Source organism: Nothobranchius furzeri, chromosome 7, assembly GCF_043380555.1.
Source record: "Nothobranchius furzeri strain GRZ-AD chromosome 7, NfurGRZ-RIMD1, whole genome shotgun sequence".
Taxonomy (NCBI): Eukaryota; Metazoa; Chordata; class Actinopteri; order Cyprinodontiformes; family Nothobranchiidae; genus Nothobranchius; species Nothobranchius furzeri.
In genome coordinates this window covers 79,120,004-79,147,503 of record NC_091747.1, presented here as the reverse complement: position 1 = coordinate 79,147,503, position 27,500 = coordinate 79,120,004, and the positions used below count along the sequence as shown (strand labels likewise).

Below are 27,500 nucleotides of genomic sequence, written 5' to 3'. Positions count from 1 at the left end.
ACACACACACACACACAAATGCTTTTAACAAACATCAGACATTCATCAAACACAAAAACTGAGGTGACATAGAAAATGTGTTCCAACTGTCCATGCTTTTCTCTGCAAATTACAAGAATTTTATTTAAATAATTTTCACTTTCATAATATTAAATTTTTAACCTTAGAAAGAGCAGATCTGTAAAATAAATAACCCAGACAAGCCTCTAATGTAGACAGCAACCTACAAAAATGGAGACCAGGATACCTTTTAAAATAAAAATAAAATAAAAATAAAAAAAGCATTCAAACTTCTAAAACAGAAATAATTGTCACTGTGGCTTGACAGTCCAACCACAAATAGGTAATCAATGTAACGACATAGGGGGCAAACAATCATCAGCCCAGGAGCTTGACCTCAGAATCAATTCTGTTCCTACAGTGAAATTTCAGAAGTGGTCACTGTGATGCAGACACCGACAGGTCAGAGTGCACTTATATGGATGGATGATGAAAACTATCTGCTCACCTGTGTTTGACCCTCACTCACAGCCACGGCCCATCCATCCTCATCTCTCCTTCAGGTCAGTGATTGTGTGTGACACCATATGTGTGAGCTTGTGTGGTAATTTAGAGTGATGATATTGACACTGATGACCAACTTTATATAGATTAACCACCAAGGAATCTCAAGGCTGAATGACAGCGCAATGACCTGCTTTTTAACTGCCTGAGTGTGTGTGTGTGTGTGTGTGTGTGCACGCGGGTGCACGTGCGTTTGTGTGCATGGATGTCTGTGTGAGACATTGTACTGGGAATTTGAAGCTTGAGGTTGAAAAGACCAAAAAGCCTGCTGCTTACTCTTAGATTGTCGTTTGACTTATTGACAACATTATCACTTAAAGCTGCAAGGACAAATTTGGAAACAAAAATAGCTCAAAACATTTTTCTTGCCTCTTAACAACATTCTAATATAGTATAGCTATAAATATGTTGTGGAGGTAAAAAAAACAAATAACTATTGAAGTGGTTCTCTCGCATTCGTCTAAAAACGTCCAACAATAATACATTTCAACCCAAAAGCAATTACTGGACCATCCAGTTGTTGGTCTGGCTGAACCGCTTCACCTCTGCACTTCCCCGGGTCCTCCATTCATTACACTCTTGTGTATTTAGCAGCAGAACACCACTGGTGTGAGGCTCTCTGCTCAGTAATGTCAGAGGAGAAACAGCCGGCGGCTTCCACTTTAAATTTAAGTGCAAACCACCAGAGTACCAAAAAGAAAAACACCATTTGAAGTCACAAACCACAGACGACGTTTGGACATAGAGAATGGGGACTGGTGTTTAGCGCTATGTCGTTTCATCTGGCATCGTGGGTTTCTGGTTCCAGCGAGGATACCCAAGGGGAGGGTTGAGTGGTCAGTGATGATGTCTGCGTTCAAAACCTAGCACGTTCTGTAGTCCTAAACATTTAAAATTCTAACACTTTTAAATGTTTTGGACTGACCAAACTAACTAAAATACTTTAGTTCCTTAGTGCAGAACTGGACTTAAAGCTGCTACAGCAAATCTACAGAATGTGCTAGGTTTATGTGTAAAATCTGCAGAAATAGTTGGGGTTTTTTCTGCTCATAAGATGCCTCTAAGCCATTCCTGATGTAACACATCTGCAGGTGTAAAGAAAAAATGTGTTTTTTTTTTCTTTACACCTGCAGATGTGTTACATCAGGAATGGCTTTGTGGCATCTTAAATGTGTGTTTAGTAGTAAAAAAGGAAATCATCAGAGCAGAAAAAATTCCAAATCTTTCTGCAGACGTCATTTCCCTGAGCAGAGGTGAGTCACACCATCTCCTCTCACCAGAATCTGAGTTCATTCTCCGCAGGTGGGGAGCAGAGGGAACTACAGCTGCAGACGATTCCCTAATCAGGAACGCGGGTTTAAAAGGAGGACGGAGACACTTCATTTTGCCGGATGATTGTACCAGTTCAGGTAGCACCAGCCACGCGATTCTGAAACTTTGAAACTTGTTAACTCGTGTTTTGACTCGCCTTCGACTCTTTGGATTATCGACCTTGGATTGTATTTTCGGATTTGGATTATCCCTTACACCTGTTTGTCTCGCTCAGGATCACCTCGTCATCTCTCACCCTCGCTGTCTTCACTTCTGGAATTATTCAACACGTCTCGTCCTCCTCCGCCATTCCTGCTCGGACTTCCCTCTGCTGCCTCACTCCTACGAAATCCCTCACCCTCTGCTCAGCGTCCTCCCCGGCTTCCCTTCCCCTCATCATTCAACCTGAACACCTCAGAGACCCGAGCCGTCTTGGCTCCTCAGCACAGGACTTCCCTGTTGCAGTTTTCAGTTCCCGTTTATAATAAAGACATTTTTACTTTACTACTTTGGACTTGTGTGATGATTCTGCATGTCTTGGGTTAGGCACTTACCTCGAGCCATGACAGCAGATTAAACTCTTATTTAGGAAGGATGGGCTGGGATCCTGTTCTTTTTGCAGACAAAAATACATTATGGGCTCTAGGCAAGATGTGGTTCACTCATTTAATCAATACATTTGCAGTGATCTCTAGTAGATATTAATGCCTTGTAAAAAAGCTCTGGTGCGCCCGTTTCAGGAGCTAGAAGTAAGACACATCATAGTTGAGATTTAGTCTGCAGGATTTGGTCTTTTTTCCGGACATCTCACCTTGGATTGGATCACAGCAACGTGACTCTACTGAACTGCACATTAAACTCAACAGTGACTGATTATAATCAGAAATAATAATTGAAACTTTTATTTTTCAGTGTTCCACACCTTTAACATGCAGAAGAAAGAAATGACTTATTTATAACTCCCTGGCTACTCAGAGAGACTGGGTGTTGTTGGTTAGTCCAGGGAGGGAGGATCGGGAACACTGCCTGGATGGGGAAGAGTCGAGCATGATGACGCAGTCACATCCCATACAGGCTTTTGCAATAACTTAGCAGAGCTGAAGGGAGGAAGCAACGGAAACACGTAAATGCATGCATGAAGCCAAAAACCACGTTGGGGGTGTTTTTCAAAAGGAAATAGAAATAAAACCTGGTCAAAAGCTCTAAAAACTTGGTTTTACATAATAGTGTCTCTTTAAGAATATAAATATTGTTCTTTACATTATATTTATTTACATAAACATCAACTGTAACACCTAAGTTATAGCTTACCTATACATTTTGTATTACTTCCAGTCACTTTCTACAGGACTAGCTGCTTAAAAAATGTCCTTGCTGAAAGTGAATATGTAAAATTTTCACTTTCCTGCATTAAAGAGCCTCCATCCCTTTTCTCCATGTATTACTGCTGACCTGTGAGTGTGTGTGTTTGTGTGTGGGAGCTGGTGTGTGTCCACTAATGACACCAATCAGAATTTCCTTTAGGGGGATGAGGTGAGAGTTTCGCACTGACCCTTTTAATACGTCTGCATCTGTGTGAGTAAAGGGCTAGGTGTGGGAGGTTGTTTGTGCTCACTGACCTCTTAAACACCCCTGTGCTTGTCAACACACAACACAACCACTGGACTGTGACCTGCCAAGTAAAAAGCTTACGCTGTACCCCTCACACTCACATCTCTCTCTCTGCCCCGTTTTAACTCCAGACTCTTTTTGAGCCCGCTTTCTCTCAGACACAGAAGCTGTCAAACCTGAAGCTTTTTCCTCACTATATCAAAAATGCCATCCCTGTATAACCCCTTATCCCACCCCCCACCCCTTCCATCTTGGCTGTGCCGTCTTATTATAATAGCATCTAATTTGTCCATGTATCCATGCGTAGGGCCAGGCTGCAGCACCAGCAGAGAAGAAGGGGTCTGCTGTGGTAATTGGCCATGATGAAGTTTGGCCAGTGGGGTGACAGGCCCGCTAAGGAAGATGGATCATTCTCATTCGCACCCGTAAATGTTGTCAATTCCACCGCTCATACAGCGCCATCAGACCTCATCAAAGCAACGGGACGCAGCTGCCGGGCCATGGAGGGGTTGGACTGAAGGGGGGGTTGGTAAAGCTTGTAGGGAGGAGGTGGGAAGGATTGAGGCTCAGGAGAAAAGGAGATGGGAATACAGACCAGGTACCAACTGTTAATCAGTCCAACAGAACAAACTCTAAATTCTGTATCCACAGTTGAATTTTAGCAGTATTTTTGTTTGAATTTATCTGAACATCCGACATTCAAAGATGCGTTTTACTCTACACAAACAAAGTTTTACAGCATCAACATAAATTATCCACCCATTATCTGACGCGCATCCTCCTTAGTATTGTCACGGTAGCTGGTGTCTAACTCCAGCGATGGTGTGGTGAGAGGTGGGGACACCCTGGACAGGTTTCCAGTTCATCTCACGGGGACACACAGAGACAAACAACCAGTCACAAAATAACTCACACCTAGGGACAGTTTAGAGTTTACAGACTGCCTGATGGATATGTTTATGGTCTGTGGTAGGAAACCGGAGCCCCCAGAGAAATCCCAACATGCTAACTCCGGCCAGCATACAAAAATGGGCCTAATATGGAATCTCCATAGGTATAGGCAAACTCTATGTGTAGAAATCCCTACAGGGGTTTGCCCACATAGATTTTAACGGGCTCTAGGTGGGTTTTCAGAGGCATGAAGATGGTCTTACTCAACCATGGGCCTCTTAAAATCTGTGTGGCCCTGTGGGGCCACCATGGAAACAAACTTGTTGGGACCCATAAGGTTTGCTCACATATATTCCATATGTGGCCCACCTATGCCTGCAGGCTGTCCTGCAGAAAGTTAGCACGGGCATGATTTGAGCTGGCGTCCTTCTTGTTGCCAGGCAACAGTGCTACCAACTATACCACCATACATTCCCAACAGCAAAACAATGAAACTCAAACAATGAAAATGTCTTATTTGAGATTTTGGAAAAAATGTGAGGAAATTAAAATGTTTTGCAATTTCTAAATGATTTCCACCATATTGACCATAACAAGGATGACCAATTGTAGCGAGCTTAACTTTTATCTGTTAGTACTATGTTAATATAATTTGAATGGCTGTAGTTTATTGGGATGGATTGCCTAAACTGGATGTGATACAAACGTAGCTTCCTAAGTAGGTTTTTAAAGTCCGGTTTAAACATGATCTCAGTGTCACACAGCAAAGAAGCAATACATGTAAATAGACAAACCCTTCGAATCACGATATCGTCTTATGGTTTGTTGGGTTTGGGCACCAAAGTGACTGTCTGGTTTCTGCAGAAGTCAATGTCTCAACAGCATTTCAACAGACAGAATAATGCACATTGATAACAAACTTGTGATTTTTTTTTTCATTCTTAAGCCAAGAATGGTGTTATTATTATTATTATTATTTTGTTTTTTACAGTTTCTCATGTTGGTTGGTTGGTTTTGCTTAGCTAAGATTTACAAGTGAACAAGCAAATAAAAGCATCCAAAATATGCCACCAATGCACTTTGACTCAGAGCTGCATTGATGTTCAGACAACTCAGATATTTGACACCAAAAGCAGATGAGTCCTAACACACACACACACACACACACACACACACACACACACACACACACACACACACACACACACACACACACACATACACATACACACACACACACAATTTGCATAATAATATTTCCCTATTCCTCCTTTCTCCAAATAGCTCCCGGTTTCTCCCCCGTCCGTCTCACTTTCTCTTTCCCTGCATGGTCTTGTGTACTCCTGATAGAAAAGACTCGACTATAAACAAACACAATTCCCTCTGTGGGCCCGCAAACGGAGACAGCTGTTGTCGGGGAAAGAATTTATCCGGACTCAAACTGAGCGTGGCAACATACAAGAGGGTTTCCATTCTCAGACAGACAACTGACCTCGCTCTGAGGAGAGGCTGAAACATGTTTGAGCTTTTCACCGGAAACATTTAGCTGCGTTTGATGATGCTTAAAAACCTGCTATCGATACAGAAAATTTGACTTTTGCTGATAAAGCAACACTTAGAGATTTCACTGCAGAAATGAAATTGAATTAACAATTCTAGAAATAGTCACTACATATTTTGGTCTACACCAGGGGTATTCAGTTCTGGGCCTGGAGGGCCAGAATCCAACAAGTTCTAGTTTTAACCTGCTTCAACACACCTGATTTCAATCAGCAACTAATTAACAGGCTTCTGCAGAGCCTGATGAGCTGCTGCACATGTGATTCGACAACTGAATCAAGTGTGTTGGAGCAGAGAAATCACTATAACATGCTGGATACCTGTCATCCGGGCCTGGAATTGAATAGCCCTGGTCTAGACTCTGAAAAAATGAAATCGTAAGAGTGGATGGGGAATTCTGCTATCAGCAAGTAGGAGGTTAGTCTAAACTAAACCCTCTATGTTGACCTCTTCCCCCAATTTTAATCCAAATTGGAAAAATACACCACTACACTCCAGTCTACACAAGCACACAAAACTGTGTGTGTGTGCTGGACTGGAATCTCCAGGCCTAGCACCCCCAAATGGTTTCCCTTTGGCAGGGGGCCAGTGCCCTCTAGCTGGCCCCCCTTCTTCTCTGGGCTCGGGCCTGTCCTCTGGCTGTGGTCCGTCTGTTGGTGGTTTTCGGCTGAGGGGGGGACTCTGGCGTGTGTAGGACCTGGGCTGTTGCAGGGCAGCCCCTCCCTCATCACATACACAACATTAAAAAACCAAAAACAAAACAACACTCATGGTGACAAATCCACAAACACAGCTTTGCACACAGAAGCACACAAGCACAAACATATTCTATTAGATACACACACACACACACACACACACACACACACACACACACACACACACACACACACACACACACACACACACACACACACACACACACTTGGTGTATTGAGAGCTACAATGTAGCCACAGCTGCCCTGAGGCATGCTGATGGAGATGAGGCTGCTGAGCAATGGTGCCACTAATTCTTCCAACCACCACCAGCGGGTTAAGGGTCTCGGCCAATGACACAAAAGCAGACCTCTCTGCCAAGGGCCGGGATTGATCTCACATCCCTCCAATTACTGGACCACCCGCTCCACCTCCTGAACTACTGCTGCTCCCCCAGATCTCTCGTTTTATGTCAAATAATGTGATGAAAAAAAGTGGCAAACTCATGTTTGATGATAAAAAAAATGAAAGGCTAAAATAAAAATACTTTAATTTACAATGTCTGCGTTATAGAGATATAGAAGCTTCCTTCCAAACTTCAGGTTTTCTGTGTTAAGTTCTCAACTATGCAACCATTACTGAAATACATTTTTTTGCTATATAAACAAAAAAACTAGATATTTTGTTTCACCCCTTTCAGACTGACTCAGAATAATAAGAAAAAAAAAATAATCCTTTCTGACAAAAACACATCTGATCAACAGAACTGAAAAACACAGATCTCTGTGGGTCTGGGTTTTTCGGAGTTCAGGTGGGGCACTTGGACCCGGAGCAGCTGTCGTGGTCTGAGGTGAGCTCATCCTCTAATCAGCCTCTAGCATTCATTCCAGGTGAGCGGTGTCTGAACGGGACCAGCTGCAGCAGATTCATCATCAGCCTCGGCTTAAGAGGAGGAGGGAGACCACTGCTCAATGCTGGTTGATTACTCCACATGGGTGTCTTCAATTGGATATTCTCCTGCCACTCAGTGTCTAGTCTAGTCTAGTCTAGTCTAGTCTAGTCATATTATTGATCAGTCTACCTGACATTTGCGCCTTGTTTTTCTCAGATCCTGCTCAACCTCACACCTTCAGCCATACTCCTGGACCTCTCTTCAGCCTGCATCTTACTCCTCACAGTCCCGTTCACCACCACTCATCCACCCTCCTCTGGAACCCTTACCTCGACCCTACTGGACACTTGGATCCTGCCACCTCAGACCTCCCCACGTACCATCTCCCCAGCAGCACCGTAAGACCTCCACTCCTCCTTGACCTTCAAAACACCAGACCTCCTAATCCAGAATCTACTTGAAGGTCCAGTTCTGCAACACCCCGCCACACACACACACACACGATTCTAGATGTCTTGGGTCAAGCACACAAACACCAACGTGACAACAGCATGGGTTTGGGAGGGGGGTGTTGGCTCTTCTGATTTATCAGCTGAGTAATAAGAAGTGATTAAAGGGAAATTCAAATGAACTCTCCTTGGCAGGCTTCCTCACACACACACACAGGAGCACGTGCACATAAATTATTAGGGGGGCTTAATAGACTACAGGGAGAGGTGCATGAGAGGAAGATAAGATAAAAGAAGGGCTTGTTGAGGAAAAGGAATGAAGAAAGGGTCTGAAACAAGAACAGAAGAGTAACTAATGGTGACGGCTCCAATTGCATTTGCTTTTAGTCCGAGGCTTTTTATGGGAGATAAAGTGAAATGAAAACAGATTTCTTATGCAGCAAAAATAAAAGAACTTAAATGAGGGAATCAATTGAAAACTGAAATTGACCCTTTGCCCTTTTTTTTTTTGCACACAATTTCTTTCATAACAGCATCACCACTCGGGCCAAGTGTATCCGACACCTTTAGTCACTATAACATGACCCTCCTTGACCACACACACGCACGCACGCATGCACACACATACGCACGCACGCCCGCACACACACACATCAAAGAGGCTGAGCTGTAGCTGTCAGTGTTAAGGGTGTGCCTGTCAATCATCCCCTTTTAAAAAGAAGGAGGTGTGTGCGTGTGTGTGTGTGTGTGGATTTCTTTGTACTGCAGCTTGACCCCAGCGTGACCCGGATTTCAAAGCTGCTGTCCCAAAAGCAGACTTGACCGAGCTCAGAGAAAACACTGAACCAGGAATGATGGTTATTATGGTCTAGAGTCTCAGTCTATAGAGCTACAACAGCCTACAACCTGTCCACCTCTCGCTCTGTGTCACTGAACTCCCCATGTCGGTCAACTGGAGATGAATGGGTTAAACAGGCAGACTTGCCCTGTAGGTCCAAGGCTGCAACCTGTTTGTGTTTCCATATTCTGAGACTATTCTGGTGTGTGTGATTGTACTTCTGCCCTCGACACTGACTAGATGAGTGAGCCTCTATAGAGTTAAAAATAGACAAAACCACTGGAACAGAAGGACCCTTTTGAGATGAGAAGTATTTTATACGTGTGGAGACGCATAAACATATGCACAAATCACACAAAGCACACGCCTAACAAACTCAACAAATCCAGTTTTGTTTGAAGGATTGTGGGTTAGTTTGATAAAAACTATGTGAGGTTTTATTGCCCAAAATTATTTTTGCTGACATCACATACAGCATGTTTGATGTTTAATAAATGCTCTTTACTGTTAATCAAAGATGAATCACCATGTTTTTATTGACACATCCTGTCCACAGCCCTGTAAACACGGTCAAAGATCAAAGTTCTAGTTGTTTCTGACAGATTCACCAAAGTGTTGTTTAATTCTTCTCCATTCAGACTGTCTAAATGTGCAGCAGATGTTAGGACTGAGGACACAAGTTCACATTTCACAGCTGAACAGACCACGAAGCTGTTTTCTGTTGCAGGGGCTTTAGCTCCTTAGCAAGGTGCGTTAGATTTTGTCAGGTTCGTTGGCAGATCTGAAGCGTGACTGAGAGTTCTGTTGCCCAGACGCGGAGTGACGGAGATAACCACGCCGGTTATCTCCTGTAGGTTTAGCTTGAGGGTTTAGAGGGCTGGTAAGCCTGGAGACTCGATACAAAGTCTGGTGAGAACGATGACTGAGCAATGAATGAAACACCGGCACTTCGTTAAGTAGTGTCGGCGTGATGACGTCAGCCGCCACGTTGGTGGCAGGAATGGTCGGAATGCAGTCAGCTGGAGGAGTTCGTGACAGATTTAGGCCCTGTTCACACGTAGCCAGGGATCTGCCAAAACGTAGATATTTTTCTACGTTTTGGCCTGTCATCCACACGAAAACGGAGTTTTTTCACACGAAAACGGATCTTTTTAAAAACTCCGGCCAAAGTGAAGATCTGCGTTTTCTCCGTTTTGGGTGTCTGCGTGTGGACAGACAAAACCGGAGTTTTAAGGTCCGCGACGTCACTTTCCGCGACAAAAAATGCTGACATCACGTGTGCGACCTGTGTTTACACTAGCCGACAGCATGGATGCCCTCAGAGCTGCGCTCGCTTTATCAACTGTCCAAGCGCTTTCTGCTTGTTTGTTTTTGCAAGCGGAATTACTGCTCCTTGCGGAAGACCACAGACGAAGGACGAGGTTAAGAACGGGGGAAGTACTGCCGCCTACAGGTCTGGCATGTCCTTAACAACGTATTTATCCGGGTACGTGTGGACAGAGTTTTATTTTTAAAACGAGGTGGTGTGGATGCAAGTTTTTGGAGGGGCGGATATTCGTTTAAAAAAAAACCCGGCTACGTGTGGACTAGGCCTTAGAAGATGAAAAGGTCTGAACAAGAAGACGGAGACGAACTAAACCGGAAGCATGACAAGAAACAAAAAGAAGGCAAGATAAAATAAATGGCAGTAGCTAACTCTGTAATGCAGAGTGGGAAACTCAGAGTAGAGAAGACCAGGGAAAAGCCAAACAGAATAGCAACATCAGCCTGCTTCCATGTTGTTATTCAGAGTGCTGCTAACACCTGTCCATTCTCCTCAGATTTACATTCATTCACTGGTGTGAGAAAGGGCGGAAGGTCAATTTAGAGGCAGCATTAAGACCCGCAGGCAGACTTTCTCTCATCCCCGTCGCTCACAAGCGCCCACACATGCAGCTCATTCCCAAGTGCATCAGCATGCAGATAGCTCCATCACTGTCCTCCAAGCAGCAGGAAGTGAGGTCATAATGAAAGCTGGGTCAATACGCTCATTAGCCCCTGCAGTGAGTCAAGATTATAGAAACATCAATAAAACGGGCTGACTGGATCTTGTATGAGTCCATCAGACAACAGGAAGTCGCTGCAGCGCATCTGGCCAGAAGGAGGAAACAGAATGTTTGCGTTTTCACAACAGTGAGCAAATGAGCCGCATGAGAGGGAATAATGACGAGAAATGCTAAGCTGATGTAGACATGGTATGGCAAGGCATAGCAGGCAGGCTTTATAGCTAAATGCAAACCTAAAACAACACTGACATTAGTCGGCGTGCCCCAGGACCGATGTTACTGATGCCCTAACGTCTGAACAATCATTCGTCTAACCATAAAAATATCTGCACACTTCAAGATTCCCTTTTTCTTTCTTGTGGAAGAATTTTTTCCAAGGCTTCTGTAAGCAGCGCACAATTTGCATAAGCAGGCTGAGTCAGCATTTCCCTGAATGACTAAAAAGACCACGCTGCTGTCGTTCTGTGATTTCAGTTATTGTTAACAAAAAGGCTGAATACAAAAAATTCTGATTAGTCCAATTGTGTTTTCTGATTTTATTTTTGTTTGCTTGTGAGTTCATTGCTTGTCTCATGGTTTATTCATCACAACAGGAAAAAGGCTGATGAATTTAGATATGTGTGGAATAATTTATTTGTTTGTTCATTTTTTTAAATCTTGGTTTTTAGGGAAACAATCACACTAAAATGATTTTTAAATTCAAACTGACCACAATTTTATTATGTAAAACTAAATTTGAAAAAAAAAATTTTTTTTGCTTGTTGACATGAAACAATAATTGCTGGCTGCCTAATCTTTGGTTTGACTTGTTTCGCTCAAGCTGCTAAATAAGCCTCAACCATATTTTTTAAACAAGAAAAATCTAGCTGTCGTGTGAAAGTGACCCCTCGTCAAACCTTTCCAGCATTGCTCAACACTCAGCCCAAAGCCTGCACGATGCCTCGCCCTTACCTTGCCAGAGTCATGGCTCACATAGAGCTCAGTGCTGGATTGGATTGGAAAGGACGGTTGTCTTTCAAAGAGGCGGTCCAGTACCTCGATCTGCTGTGGCGAGAACAGTTCCCCTCTCATCTGCTTCCTGAGGAAGTCCCGCCCACTGTGGCCATGTCCATTTGCCAGCGGCGACTCCTGCAAACCTGCCCAGAGAGAGGAAAAATGAGGTGTGCAGCCAGAGTTTTTAGAAGAAAGCAAAAAGCATCGAGTCTGCAGGAATGATGGAGGGAAATTGGAAAGGACGACTGAAGGGGGGAGTGGTGGCTAGGGGTGATAACACAATCTCTACGACAGATGTGGAGAAAGAAGTTAGAGGACTTGGAAAAAACTCCAGTGAACTGATTCGGGATTGAGTGACTTCATAGATTGTGAAAACTGAGAAAATCGCATACAAATGCAATCCATTACCAGGCATAGGGTGTCTCTCCCTCTTGATCTCTCTGAAGTACACATTCTCCTCCCATATAAACACAATTCCCGGGCTTGCTCGCCGTATCACCCGTACACACACACATACACACAAATATATATTGCTTTGGCATCAGTATTAGACTGTGAGCTCTCGTATCCTGCAGTTATTGCCGAGCGGAGGGACCGAACGAGACAATTATAAGAACTCTGAGGAGTTGCAGCCCACAAATGATTAGAAAAGAGGGAATAAGAGAAAAAGATAAAGAGAAAAAGGGGATGAGGGTGAAAATCCCCCAATATAGAGCCAATTCATTGCTCCGAACTGCTCCTGAGAGCCTATTTTAGTCCAGGAGGTCACTGTGTGTTTAGTGTGTGTGTGTGGGAGTGTGTGTCCAGGGTAGCGATGTGACGGACAGCTGGAGAGGAGTGGGGGACTTCAAACATCTATATATATTTTTCATTTGGACTGAAAATACAGATTCATTTGTGCCAGGCTTCGGTCATCGGATAAAGATGAGTAATGTGGCGAAGAGAGACGAGACAGGAAGAAGAAAAGCTGAGGCTTTACAGCCGCTGTTCCAAATCAGAAGAGGAGTCTTGCTTCTCGCAGGTTGAAACACATTTCCTTATTTTTAGGTTTTTTATTTATTTTATTTTGTCTCCCCAGTCGGTTCCCTTGTTCTTTCAATCAAACGTCAGCGATGTTTGTGTCTGCACAGAGCTGGGATGTTTTAACATTTAGTCCAACAAATCTCTCCTTCAGACCAAAGTTTGGCTTTTATTTGCATCCTAAAACTTTGAAGATTAGAACACACAACATCTTCAGTCCAACGGTGTGTTGTAATTGGCCTGTTTACCAGTAAAGAAGTCACAGTTTAACTTTCTTAAAACTAAAAACAGTGTTATTGTTTCTAAGAACACAGTCCTGAAGCATGAATGCACCTTTTTTTTATAAACCTGCCAACAAGCACACACGAGGACTTTGGACCTCAACTTCCCACATGTTTCCTTCCTGTTATTGCCTCTTCAGCTTTAAATTCTCTTGAAGCCTGCTTGAGTTTTGCACCAGAATGACTCTTTAGAGATCCAAGAAATTCTTGCAGTAAATAATTTATGCATCAATAAACCCCAATGGTCAGATAAAGCTTACATTTGTGTTTTTATGTGTTAAATAAACCTACTGACCGTTTATTTTCACTTCAATTATGTGAAGTGAAACAAATATTTTCATTTCAATCATCATCTAAATTATTTTCAAACATTCCATTCATCTGTCTGTCTGTCTGTCAGTTTCTCCATCTCCCTCTGCTTATCCGGAGTTGGGTCATGGGGGCAGCAGCCTAAGCAGTGAGGGCCAGACTTTCCTCTCCCCAGCCACTTGGGTCAGCTCCTCCGAGGGAATCCCGAGGTGTTCCCTGGCCAGACGAGAAACACAGGTCCCTCCAGCGCATCCTGGCTCTTCCTTTAGGTCTCCTCCCGGTTGGACGAGTCCAGAAAACCTCACCAGGGAGGCGTCCAGGAGGCATCCTGATCAGATCAACTGGCTCTACTCAATATGGCAGCAGGTCTACTCCAAGCCCCTCTCAGACGACCAAGCTTCTCGCTCTATAAAGGAGAGCCTTTTCATTCAATAATTTCTTGTATTTAAGGAGAAAACCAAAGCCTATCTGCAGCAGGGTGGGAGGTCTGTTGAAAGCCGTGAACAAAATGAAAAACTTTTTGAAAACCATGGTTTGGGTTTGTGCAGGTGCTTTTAGTAAACCTTGTATCTTAAGATCCCATCACATTCACACAGAGCTAACCAACTCACATTCCCAGTACACAAAACCTCTTTCACCGCTCTCTCGCAAACACCCTCCTCAATCGTAATCTCTCTTTCACTTCTGTAGTCTCACACACACGCACACACACTCATCTACAGAGGCTGTGAGCAGAGAGAGTGTACGGTTCAGGTCTCTGGTGACAGACCAATCAGGGGAGAGATAAAGGCAGTATGATGCTTTAGCCTGGTAACCCACAGCAACCCATTTAATCCCACTGGCCAGTCCCATGATGGAATTCAATTGATCAATCATGTAGCTCTGATGGCACCATTTCAGCTCGTTTATTGCTTTCTGCCTTCTCTCTGTTGGACACACACACACAGAGATATACACACATGCACACACACATGTCCATACATGCACAAACACACTCTGAAAGACTGACCAAGAGCTTGACACTAAAGAAAACCCAAAAGGCAACCAGAAAGACACCAAAGAGGGTAACAGGATGTATCGTTTAAGCAGAAAGAGCAAAGCTTTGACTCGTTATAATCAATGTTGTCTATTCGTGTGTGTGTGTGTGTGTGTGTGTGTGTGTGTGTGTGTGTAGGAGGGTGGGTAGCTTGATATGCGGCTGGTCTCATTGTATCCATGGATGGGTAAAGAAACTCATTGCCGTGACGGGTTAAATCCTTTTCAGTGTTGGACACATACACACACACACACACACACACACACACACACACACACACACACACACACACACACACACACACACACGGCTGCCTCTATCTCTGCGATTCAGTCTCAGAAGGGAAGCGTTTCTCTTCCCTCTTTTTCAGAGCTGAACAAAACAAACAATGAGTCCTCATTGTTCCCTTCTTTCTGCTTTTTTCCTCTCCTCTCCGCTTCTTCTGTCTTGCTCTCTGTCACCATCTCAGCATGCCTTTAGCCACTTTTCAACAACGCCGGAAACAGTTGAAATTGTTAAATCTCAGAACTGGGAAGAATTGGAGTTGGCACCTATTCAGTTTGACCTCACAGTTCGAGCCGCCAGTTAAATGTGTGTTTGTGCGTGTGTGTGTGTGTGTGTGTGTGCATGTGTGCATGCCTGTTTGTGTCCAAAGATCAAAGTTTTGGAGGTACTGAGCGGAGCTGTGGTTCAATGGCTGAGATTTCCTCCTTGCTCTCCTCTGTCCTCTATCTCTTGCTCACTCCCAGCTTGCTTTATTTGGTAAGCTGCTGCATGTCACAGTGGATGCACAAAGGGGTGAGAGGTCAATGTGGCATTCTGAGTAAATGCCACTGAAACTAGTCCTTCATGCTTTACAGATTGTGGAGTGACTAGTGATTTCTGCACCATTTTCCTTCAAACATGCTGAACGTAGTTTACACGAGACGTTGGAAAGTGAGACATTCCCATGAGTGACTGTCTCACCTGTCCATGAGTCCATGTCCAGGCAGGATTCGCTCAAACGAAAACACGCACACACACACGTGCACACACACAAGCAGCTTCAGTGTGAAACTGAATAGGTTTAAGGTACAATAGTCCCCTTTTGGCCCCACAAGTCAAGTTCTTCCATTCATACCCATTCATATCTATTCTGCCTCCAGTAACCCCCTACTTCCCCTCGCTTTGGCTGGGGGTCATAGGTCACCACAGGGCTTTGCCCTCACACACTCCTCCCACCGACACACACACATGCTGCTGATCCCGCCTTTCAGAGTTTCTAGCTTTTGCACAGCTGCTGCTTGCTTCCTTATGGTCATGTTCAGTTGTGTTTTAGAATTCAGGATTTAAACTGAACAACCAATGAAATGGTAGGAATTCAATTCAATTCAATTCAAAAATACTTTATTAATCCCAGAGGGAAATTGATTGCTGTAGTAGCTCAGAATAATAATAATAGTCAAGTCTCAATAGAATGTGTTGAAACAAGATGAGATTTGATCAGAAACATTATGATAACAACATGATTCCACAGGTGTTGGTAAAATACAACAATAGAAGATGACTTTATATAACAGGGTATGATACTGTGCTTTAAGATAGGTTTATGCTTGACGCGTACGCGAGGTTCGCACAACTCCACCCGGCAAAATTGCGTCATTTTAACAACCACGCCCCTCCACCGCGCCTCCGCACGGCCCAAACTTTTCGCACCGCGCACCTAGGAAATTTTTTAACCCCGCGGACGGTCGGACGCGGAAAAACATGGCGGACCGGCAAGAACTAGTATGGCAGAGGTTCGTAAATACAGACATTTGTATGATTCAGCTCTCAGAGATCACCGTGATCAACATGTTGTTAATAATTCTTGGAGAGAAATAGCTCGCACTGTCGGAAAAGACGAGAACGCTGTTAAAAATGCTGAAATGTCATGTTGTAAACAACAGTAATTTCTACTTCTACTTTGGTGTAGTTTTACTTCCGGAACTGCGCTGCTCTGGGTGGCTGCATGTTGGAGTAGCTCTGTTGACTATATGTAAGTTTAGCCTTTTCTTGGGCATTTTTTCTTCTAGTTTCTCAGGAAAAACTGTATTTTTTTGGACACTTTACTTTTCAGTTTCTGGTGCTGTGAAGCTTGGAGGATTTTTACTGCTATTTTTTAGCTTTTTTCGCTTTTTGAGCATTTGTTATGATGTGTAACCATGGCAACAAGCTGGTTTACAATCGGGAGCAGCTGATTAACATGGGAAAGGCTGAAATAATACCTCAACTAAAGCCACAAATCCCAAATGAGCTAAAACGCAAGAAGCCTGGGTGCAGAGCGGGAGCAAAATGGAGACAGAGAAAGAGGAAATTCAAAGCATCTCTTCCATCGATCATAATGGGCGATGTGAGATCACTGGCCAACAAGATGGAGGAACTCCAAGCCCTTTCAAGGACTCAGCCAGAGTATCGGCAGTTTCGGAACCACTGGAGGAGATAATACAAAGAAGGATTCTCCAGAGAATCAAGAACATGATGGACAACCCTGAGCATTCTCTTCACAAGACTGTCCGACAACGGAAGAGTGTCTTCAGTCAGAGGCTTCTTCAGTTTGGCTGCAACACTGACCGCTACTGGAGATCCTTCCTGCCAACAGCCATTGTAATATACAACAACTCTTTGATGACTTGATTATTGTTATTATTCTGAGCTACTACAGCAATCAATTTCCCTCTGGGATTAATAAAGTTTTTTTGAATTGAATTGAATTGAATTGTTGGATGCATGCCGTAGAGCTCCATGCTGCCCCCTACAGTTTGGGAGAATATTGGCTCACCGCAGAGACGAGCCGCACGAACCATAAAAATGCTGCGAGTTGTGAAGCGCGTTCCATCCGTGAGCCGCATCACCAAGCGGAAAGTGAATGCGTCAAGCATAAACCAAGCTTTAGTGCTCAAACACAAGTTTAACATAATGCCATAAAATTAATCCTGATACAACGAGATGTGATATGATACTGTGTGTCAGAGATGACGATACACTGATTTGATGCAGGATAATACGATACAACATGATACAAAACAATGTGATTTTAAAAAGAGGTCGTTTAGAAATGTATCTTGTTTTAAGAAGTAAAATCGCTCTCCAATGCAGATTAGTCACCTTTCATGTTAGATATTTTTGTACCACTGTTTTTACTTCTGTACCACAGCAGCTGAGGCCGATTACAAATAATACAAATTGCTTTTTGCAGAAGAAAATATTTTCTTTCATCTGTTCTCTAAGATAAATATGTGTTATTGAAAAGAAATATACAGATGACACAGGGATTGGTGAGGCGTTGTGCAGAAATGTCCAAACTGAATGCCCTTTAAGACATTATTCATCATGTTGGCTTTCACTTGATGCTCGTTTCCACTATCAGAGCCTCTGTGTGATTTTACCGGACCCTGTGGCATCTGCGTGTCTCTATTTTACAGTTGAAGACTAAAACAACCATTTTCCAAGCCATTTCAGGAACCAACGAAGTACCTGAGCTGGGGTGTGTACTCTAAAATGTCCCAGCAGAGTCGCTGGGTGGGACTTGTGGTTGACTCATTTTGGTTGTAAATCAGTAGGAAATAATATCAGTAGACATCACAAACAACCAGCATCTGATAAATTGAACGAGTTGCTCTTAAAGTAGAATGGAAGAAGAAACCTTGAGCAGTGTTGACACAGCTTTGAAGTCACGCCAATAACGTGGCAATAATCCCTCCAAAGCTGTAATGTTGTCCACTATGTGATCTGCTACAGAACGCCATGAAACAATGCTTCTCCTGGTCATTGAACACAGCTTTTTACGTCACACAGCTGCTCTCCCAACCCCTGAATGGATGAAATTATGTCGTGCTTTGACATAGTAAAACATTTTTAATTGTTATTGATGCCTGCGGGTGCCTTTTGGCACTGATCATTGGCCAAGGCATCGCACTTCCCCGTCCCAGATATTTCCTGGAACTTTTAAAGTGGAAACGCGCCTATAGGTTCCTCGCTTTTAGACTCTTAAAGCAAACTGTTTCAGATAATACTTCTTTAAAAGTTTTGGTTGGACTGATGAACCAACACATAAATAAAAGATCCAATCTCAATTCCAAACAACATCTACCAAAACAAAAAGCTCTCTTTACCACTATTGATGCTTAGCGACTAACATCATGAAAGCGTCACATTGCTGTGGAACCGTGACAAACTCAAACGTTGGCCCAACGCTAAAGTTACCAGATGAATGCTGAGATTGTCTTTCTGCGTGACTGTGGTGTGTGTACGTATTCCAGCACCAACACACAAATGGGAGTGCACGTATCTGAGAAGCTTGCTTCTTTGTTTGTGGGTGTGTGTGTTTGTCTGTCCATGTCAGTGCATGCTGTTCCTGCTGTTGCCCCTTGCTGTGTGTGTGTGTGTCATTATCCAGCGGGGGCTGCTCTAATGGAAGCTGTGATTAGCAATGCTGTTAATTAGACCACAGAGCCGACCGCGCAGACCTCTGCCACACACACACACACACTGCAGATAAAACGCACAAGAGGAACGTGACACCCAGAAACAGGATGCCCGTATGGAGCTTCCTGAACCCTTCTGAGACATATGAAGCAAGAAGATGCGTTTTGATGTGAGTTATGAAACACAGTCATGTGTCACGGATCCCCCATCACCAAACACATGGTGCCATGGAAAATGCAGGAAAGACCAAGTTCATTTGAATCCAGATGTTTTGTCAAAATCTGGTTCTCCAACACAATATTTTGAAGAGACGACACAAATACCAGCCTTTCGATTAATATGGATCCAGAAACGATTGTTTTAAATCGTTTAATCGTTTGAATAAGCATACAGATGATGTTTCATCGGGTGGAAGTGTGTTTTTTCCACCTGTGTTTTGTTTGTTTGTTTTCTTTTGCCAGACAATAATAAATCACCAGGTGGTCAGTTTTCCATGAAACTTGAAGAAGCTTAACTGTTTAGTATGTCTGGTACTGATTAACTCTGCTGTGACCTTGGATGTGAACTTCAGATGTATTTAAAAACACAAACCCCCACCTTGACCTTAACAATTTTCTACAATAAGTCAGCAAATGTTCATCTTAAACTTAAAACCTGCTTGTTGACACGTTCATATGGATGTGAATAAAGTGTTCTTAAATCTAAGATGGGCCTTTTGTGGTGATGGCTACTTCCAGAGTGCTGCACCCTGACTTTGGAACGATCTTACGTAACACTGACAGTCTGGACTCTTTTACAAGCAACTCAAGACCCTTTTATTTAAAGCTGCTTTTACCTAAATCTTTTGTTTTCTTATTTTTAACTCAAATGTGTAATCATCTTTCATCTGTTTATGAAATTTTATAATTGTATAACTTTATTTTTCAGATGTGAATCTATTTCTGTTTTGAGACCATTATGATTTTATGACTCATGTTTTATTTTGTTTTGATCTGTGTGAAACACTTTGTGATTCTATGTCTGTGATTAGCGCTACATAAATAAAATGTACTTACTTACCTTTAAAAAGCGATTTTCTGACCGTGTTTATTTATCCAAAGATACATAAATATACAGTATACAAAAGTGATTCATCACCATGAGTATATGTTGGTAATTTTGTCTCAATATTTTGTACCCTTACGTATTTTTTTCCTTTATTTTGTATTTGTCAATTAAAGTGAAGCCACAACTCTTTATCAAGGACGTAGAAAAAGTGATTTTCACATTTACCTCTCACCTGAACTGGTCCTGTTTGTTGGTTTGGATTTCACTGTCCATTACGCAGTCGCTCGTCTTTTAACTTGTGCTAAAAGTCACGAGCATTTACCTTCAGACATGCTGATCTTTTTCTGGGTTGATGTTATCATTTTATTATTTTCCTTTTCCAGTTTCAAATGATCATGTTTTGTCATGTGTAAGTGAAAATCCACCAGACCCTTGTGGTCAACCCAACCAGACACTCTGAGGTGTTTCAACATCTAAATAAAACAAAAAAGGTGATTGAGACTTTCTGCAGCTAATTAGTTTGACAGAAAACACAGTCAGTGAACACTTTCTGCCTATTTCCATAAGAGTATTCAGTTAGACAACATCCCATGTTTCAATGGAGTCTAACTCTAATTCACCCTTTTGCTACAAGTACTGTTTGAATGTTAAACTTTTATTTTGAAAAACAACAAATAAGATGATCCAGGTTTAAAAGCTCAAACAGAAAAATCTTGTAACACGGTTCTAAAACAGAACAAGAACCTGATGATGTTCTTGTGAGAGAATTAGAGGTTGAAATGTCACGCTCGTTTCGTAACTGGTAGTTTATAAATATAACGGAAATATGTTTCTTTCATCAGCTTCTCCTTATCCGAGCTTTATCATCACATGCGTTTGTTTGCTGGATTAAAAGAATTCTCAGCTCTTTATTTATTTACATTCTTATTCTAGATTTTACAAACCCGCCACATTTATGACCTTAAATGCAAAACTAAGGCAGGAATTTTCCTCCAAACTGTTGATAAAAGTGTTGATTTATGGGCTTGATTTTGTTTTTAGATACAAACTCTTATTCTTGGGTTTACATCACAATTGAATGTGTGTGTGAGTGTTTGTTTGTGCGTAAGTGCGTGTGTTTGAAGTATTTTTAATTATCTGATAAGTAAGCAGGTGATCTCAAGCATATCACGGCTCGTCTGGGATTCACCTGGAACCCGCTGGAATGATTGGAAAAATTCATCAGCAGTGGGGAAAAGCACACATACAGTGTGTGTGTGTGTGTGTGTGTGTGTGTGTGTGGAGACCAAATGTGCAGGAGAGAGTGAAATAGCCCCTAGTGGCATTCTGTCACCCTGCTTTGCTCCAACATCTGGTCCTGTCTCATTTACCGCGGGAGATCGTCTGCGTGATGGCTTTTTAATGCCACTGACACATACACACTCCTAATCACACACACACACACACAAATACCTGTGCAAACACACACACTAACACCACCCACCTCCATACACAAAAAAGTTCACTCCTCCATCTAAATGCAACATAGATCCTGTACCTTAGCAGACGTTATCGATAGAGCATACAGAAACTTGTTTATGTTTGTTTATTTAGCAGACGCTTTTATCCAAAGCAACTTACAATTTATAACCTATAGGGCATGTTGTGATCTGTGGGGGAAACCAGAGTACCCGGAAAGGCCGCAGCCGAGTTTCGAACCTGCAACCTTCGTGCTGCGAGGCAACAGTGCTAACCACTGCGCCACCGTGCAGCCGGAAAGTTGGAGAAAGTTGGCTGAGATGTTGGAGTGTTGAGGGCATTGTGGTAAAAATTGATGAAAACTCAAAACTCCAACTGTGATTGTGTGAAAACTTTCAACGATATCAACTAGCAAGTTCAGACACGCACGCCAAAGTTCTGTGCGTACATTTAAAACAACGTATAGTCTAGAGTTGTTCTGAACAAAAGCACTCCAACCAAGGCTGGATTTTCTCACCACTTGTGCTAAAATCCTGATATCCAACAAGAGATTTCTTGCAGTGTTTTGGGGTTTTTTCCACGTTTGATGACATACCACCAGCAGAAGTCTTAGCTTGTTTCTCTGGATTCAGCTATGCATTTTGATGTATAATGTGCATGTTTTATTCAGCTGTGGTGTGTGGAAATCAGACTAAACTAGACAGAATCTTGAACATTATTTATGAATTGGCACAAATGGCATTCTTTACAATATTTACAAACCTTCATCCCTCTTCCGCTTGCCTACGTCAGCAGCTGAGCTGATTCCCAGGATGCCGCTGATGGAGTAGGAGGAGCCAGCCGAGTCGCTGGTCACTGCTGAAACTTGTGTGGCAGCAACCGATGTCGCTGTAGAAGGATCACATGGTGGATTAACGGAAGTGTCAAATTAACCAAACAGTGTGGTCATGATCCTGTTCTAATACAACATTCTCAGTTAAGTTATTTATCTGGTTAAAATTATACCTGAGTCAAATTGCACTTGTGTGTTTTTTTATAAAAATAGAAGATTTTTAAAAGTGAATATTTATGTCAGAATAAAACTTAGATTAAATAAAGCTTAAATAACTTTGAAGAAGCAATAATTTAGTTCAACATTTAAAAAGCATTGTTTTTAAACGTGGAGCTTAGTGGAACAATTCAAACAGCATTTTAAAAAATCATGTAGAAAAATTCAATTGTAAAAATGAAAAATTATTAGATGACTAAATAAAAAAACTGACTGTGTGCGTTACAGAGAGCTGTAACATGAAGGAGAAACCTGTTCAGCCCTCCTTCTAATCTCCCCCCAGGAGGAGACAAGTTCCTCGCAGAGCGACATGGTGACACACTTGTCCAGGCGTCATTCTCTCTCTCTCTCTCTCTCTCTCTCTCTCTCTCTCTCACACACACACACACACACACACACACACACACACACACACACACACACACACACACACACACACACACACACACACACACACACACACACTGAAACATACAGTTTGGTCTTTTATCGGTGAGAGGACGTCAGGCTGAGTGACAGCACGTTATCCCAGGAGGGACAGAAGAAGGTGTGGCAACAGACATCCTAATCCTCTCCCTCAGCAAACCCCCACCCCTCTCTTCCCCAGACACAGAACGACAAGGCCAAACAGGGAATAAGAAAAAAAGAAGACAAACTGAAGGATGAAAGTCCTTTCGAGCTGTTACTCTTTCACTAACGACAAGCTCAGTATAATGAATGCATATCCCCTTTTTTTCCCATCACTTGATTTAGCACTTCAATTATCTGATTTCCCTTTCTTTTTCTTTTCTCTCTTCTTTTATCACGACGTAACGCTCTTATTCTGCAAATCCAAATGTTCAATTTTCCACCTGAGAGTGGGAGCCATTTATCTGTGTAATCTGTGTGAGCGTGCACGCCCGTCTGTGTGTGTGCGTGAGTGCACATCTCACTGCATCGATGTGCGTATCTACCAGACGTGTGTAAAAGGCAGGAGTCAGGAGGCTGTGTGTGTGTGTGTAAAATTAATTTAGATTAAAAGACAATGTGTGATCATGAAGATATAAGAGACACTGAGGCTCAATCCACTGCAGTGAGGAGTGGGGAAACAGAGAGAGGGGTTATTCATGGAGTAAAGGGAATAACGATTCCATCAGGGTTATAAAACGATTAATTTAGTTTACAAGGAACTTTCTTTTAAATACGAGTAGAAATATTAACTAAGATTTTGCCGTTTAAATTCCCTTCCCTTCTCTGATCTTTTCCTCAGTCTTGAAAAAGCAGCACCCAAAGGGTAGTGCACGGGCTATTTGCAGCTCCCAGAGTCCTTTGTTGCAGTCAGCTACTAAAATTCAACATTGGTTGAAGTTCAGGGCTAAATCTTCATTGATGCAAACGGAAACAAATGACAAAAACAGATCATGTAGAATACAAATCTACTTTTTAACCACATCTTTGCTTACATTAATGGATGAATGCAAATAAAATAAAATAAATGATGACCATATTTGGCTGAAGAATACATAAGATTTTAACCAAAGTCTGTTGCCTTTTTCATTCAAACACCTAAAATCTTTTCTTGGGTTTAGGGATCCTGGATTCAGTTCATGTCTCCAAGGGGACGTTTCTTGTTATTATGCATTAAAATGTATTTTCTTTTAAGTTCTGCTAAATGAAATTAAAACATGTTTTTGGTTGTGGTTGGGTCACAAATTGTCAGGAGATCTTGTAAACACCTCCGGTGTTGTTTCAAATGCATCCTTCACTCTTTCTGACATGCTGAACCAACAAATATCCATCTTTCGTGTTATTTAGTTAGGGTTAGGGTCTAGGTGCCGCATTGTTAAATGTTCAGAGTGATGTAAGGGCAGGAATGAAGACTTCACAGCAGAAACCTACCGAGGTTGTGAGCAGACACCGAGCTCGTTTGGCCAGGCTGCTGCTGGACCTTGGTCCGAATGATCCTGCAGGAGGAGAAGAGATGTTAGTGTGTGAGAAATTCTGAGTGACAGAGAGAACATGACCACCGTGGGAGCAGTGTGTGAATGTGTGTACGTGTGTGTGTGAGCTTGCATGTGTGTGTGTGTGTGTGTGTGTGTGGTGGCTTGAAGAGGGGCCTTACACTTCCTGCTTGGCTGATCATGCAGGGCTTTCCTTCCCCTTTCATCCTTTCCTTCTCTTTTCCTCCACTCTGCCCTTCTCTCATTTCCTCTCTCCTGTTTTCTCTTCTTTCATTTCTTTTCTGTTCATTTCTTCCATTCTCACACACACCTTCATTTCTCTTTCTTTCCCTCTCTTCCCTCCCTCCTCTCTGCCTCTGTGCTCAGGAGAGGGGCTTGTCGTCGTACCATCGTGTAGAACCACTGAGCTGAAGCCACTTCATACATATGGAGACTGTGGGCCTCTTTACAATTCTCTTTTCCCCTCACACACACACACACACACACACACACACACACACACACACACACACACACACACACACACACACACCCTGCACTCTGTACCTGTTGCAACCATTGCCACCCAAACACCCTGATTACACAGACTGTGGTACCTGTTGATGGAGCTGACACTTGGGACGCTGTCGTTGTCACACACTCGCTCGGCCAGCAGCCTATCCCGGATCTCCCAGGCAAACATGGTGGGGTTTTGGCGTTTGTAATCAGCGATCTTGTCGACCACTTTGGGTGTAGCAACCTTTGGTTTGGATCCCCCGATCACCCCGGGGCGGATACTGCCTGTTTCATAGTACCTGTCATGATAAACACACAAGATGAATTGGATGATCTCCTCTATAAACGCACAGAGATGTTTCACAGGCACTTCCTGCTCCAGAGCTGAAGGGTTCTGGTCTGTGGTTGCTGGCATGAACTTGCCTGCCCAGAGTTTTCCAGCCTGTTTGTGTCTATCTGGATTTCTTTGTTCCTGTTCTCTCCCTCCAACCTGAGGGCGCAGCAGTCTGGCTCTAACAGAGAGGAAGTTTTTCCTCTTTCATCAATGCCAAGTACTTGTTCAAATATAATTGTTGGGTTTCTCCCAAAAGAAAGTGCCTCAGGGTGGGTTATTTAGTTGGTGCTTGATACACTAGAGCTTAAAAACATACATTTAAAAATTCTAGGGACACAAGAAAACATTTTGTGACATTTCTTTGAATGATACTGAATCAATATTTAAAAAGAGTGAACCTAATCTTGTTTTTGTTGTATTTCCTTTGTGTGGTGCAATTCTAACTCCGACTGGTGAGTGGCAGCCATTTTTATCACCTTCATTCTGGCAGAACAAGATCTTATGATCCGGCTCGAGTTTTCCGTTTATTTAGTCTTACAAACTCTACCATCTGGCCGTTGGTGTTGCAATATATCATATCGCCTCGTTGGGATTGTGATATATATATATTGTATTGCCAGAGTATTGACAAAACACCCCTAATGAATTCATTCATTTATTTGTTGATTGATTCAATAAAATTATGCCAAACAAAACAATTTGCTAACTGATACTGGAAACATTTTCCTCTGTGCTGGTTTTTTGTTTTAGTCTGAGTCACCACTTGGATTCATCAAAGGAAAACGTCTCATTGGAAAATACTTTACTGTATAGGTTTTAGCCAGCATCGAGTTCTTTAACACCAACCACACTATTTGGTATTCACTGTCGAAAGCTGTTGTCGTGAGGCAACTACACTTCCTGACCAATAAAAAGTTATGACCAATAAAAAAGGTCACACACTCTAATATGTATTTGGACCACCGTTGGCTTTGATCACGGCACACATTCGCTGTGGCGTAGTTTTGATAAACTTCTGCAATATAACAAGATTTACTTCCATTCAGTGTTGTATTAAAGTTTCACCAAGATCTTGCATTGATGATGGTTGAGTCTGACCGCTGCACAAAGCCTTCTCCAGCACATCCTAAAGATTATCAATGGGGTTAAGGTCTGGGCTCTGTCGTGGCCAATCCATGTGTGAAAATGACGTCTCATGCTCCCTGAACGACTCTTTCACTAACTGAGCCCGATGAATCCTGGCATTGTCCTCTTGGAATATGCACGTGTCATCAGGGAAGATGGAATAACCTGGTCATTCAGTATATTCAGGAAGTCAGCTGAACTTGTATTGCTGAACCTAGACCTGACCAACTGCAGCAAGCCCAGATCATAAATACTGCCCCCACAGGCTTGTACAGTAGGCACTAGGCATGATGGGTCCAGCTTACCCTGATGCACCATCACTCTGGAACAGGGTCCACCTGGACTCATCAGACCACATGACCTTCTTCCATTACTCCATAGTCCAATCTATGCTTCCTAGCAAATTGAGGCATTTTATCTCGTTTACCTCGCTGATGGTGGTTTTCTTAAAGCAACACAGCTGGTCAGTCCCAATGCCTTGGGCTCCCTTCACACTGTTTGTGTGGAAATGCTCTTAGTTTCACTATTAAACATGGCCCTGGGTTCTGCTGTTTATCTTCTATTTGATTTCACCAAACGTTTAAGTGAGCGCCAATCACGATCATTCAGGATGTTTTCTAGCTGTACTTTTTCGTCAAAGACGATGGGTCCCCACTATCCGTCCAGTTTTTAAGAATGTGTTGGACAGTTCTTAACCCAATTTTAGTCATTTTTACAATCTTCTTAGATGTTTTCTCTGCTTGATGCATGCCAATGATCTGACCCTTCTCAAACAGACTTACGTCTTTTCCACGACCACCAGATGTGTCTTTCTACACGAATATTTAAGAAATGAGAAGCAACTCATTGCAAGTTGGGATTAAATAACTTGTTACCAGCTGAAAGTTAATCCTCCGTGCAGTAATTATCCAATAGGAGGCTCGTACCTGTTTGTATAGCTAAATCCAAGCTGTGACTTTATATTTTTTAGGTCAGTCAGGGTGTGTTGGTCTATTTCAAGGAGGTGTGCATTAAATAAAACAATAAACATAATTTACTAAAACTTGGTTCAAAACTGTCATCACACATAACAAAAACTTTTAAAAAAACTGTGACCAACCATCATTTTCCA

General features: G+C 42.6%; 1 protein-coding gene across 4 annotated transcripts in view; it reads right to left on the bottom strand.

The window, feature by feature from the left end:
- pax5 (paired box 5) overlaps positions 1 to 27,500 on the bottom strand; it is a 101,608-nt gene that overhangs the window by 58,455 nt on the left and 15,653 nt on the right. For 2 of the 4 annotated variants that reach the window (XM_054751540.2, XM_054751541.2), the window contains exons 3-6: positions 25,032 to 25,229; positions 24,374 to 24,438; positions 22,210 to 22,335; positions 11,809 to 11,993 (exon numbers count right to left, since the gene is read on the bottom strand). In XM_054751540.2, coding sequence (XP_054607515.2) covers positions 11,809 to 11,993; positions 22,210 to 22,335; positions 24,374 to 24,438; positions 25,032 to 25,229 — 574 coding nt within the window. The remainder of the gene's footprint in view (positions 1 to 11,808; positions 11,994 to 22,209; positions 22,336 to 24,373; positions 24,439 to 25,031; positions 25,230 to 27,500) is intronic. The other 2 variants (XM_070553818.1, XM_070553819.1) reach the window with 1 other exon arrangement.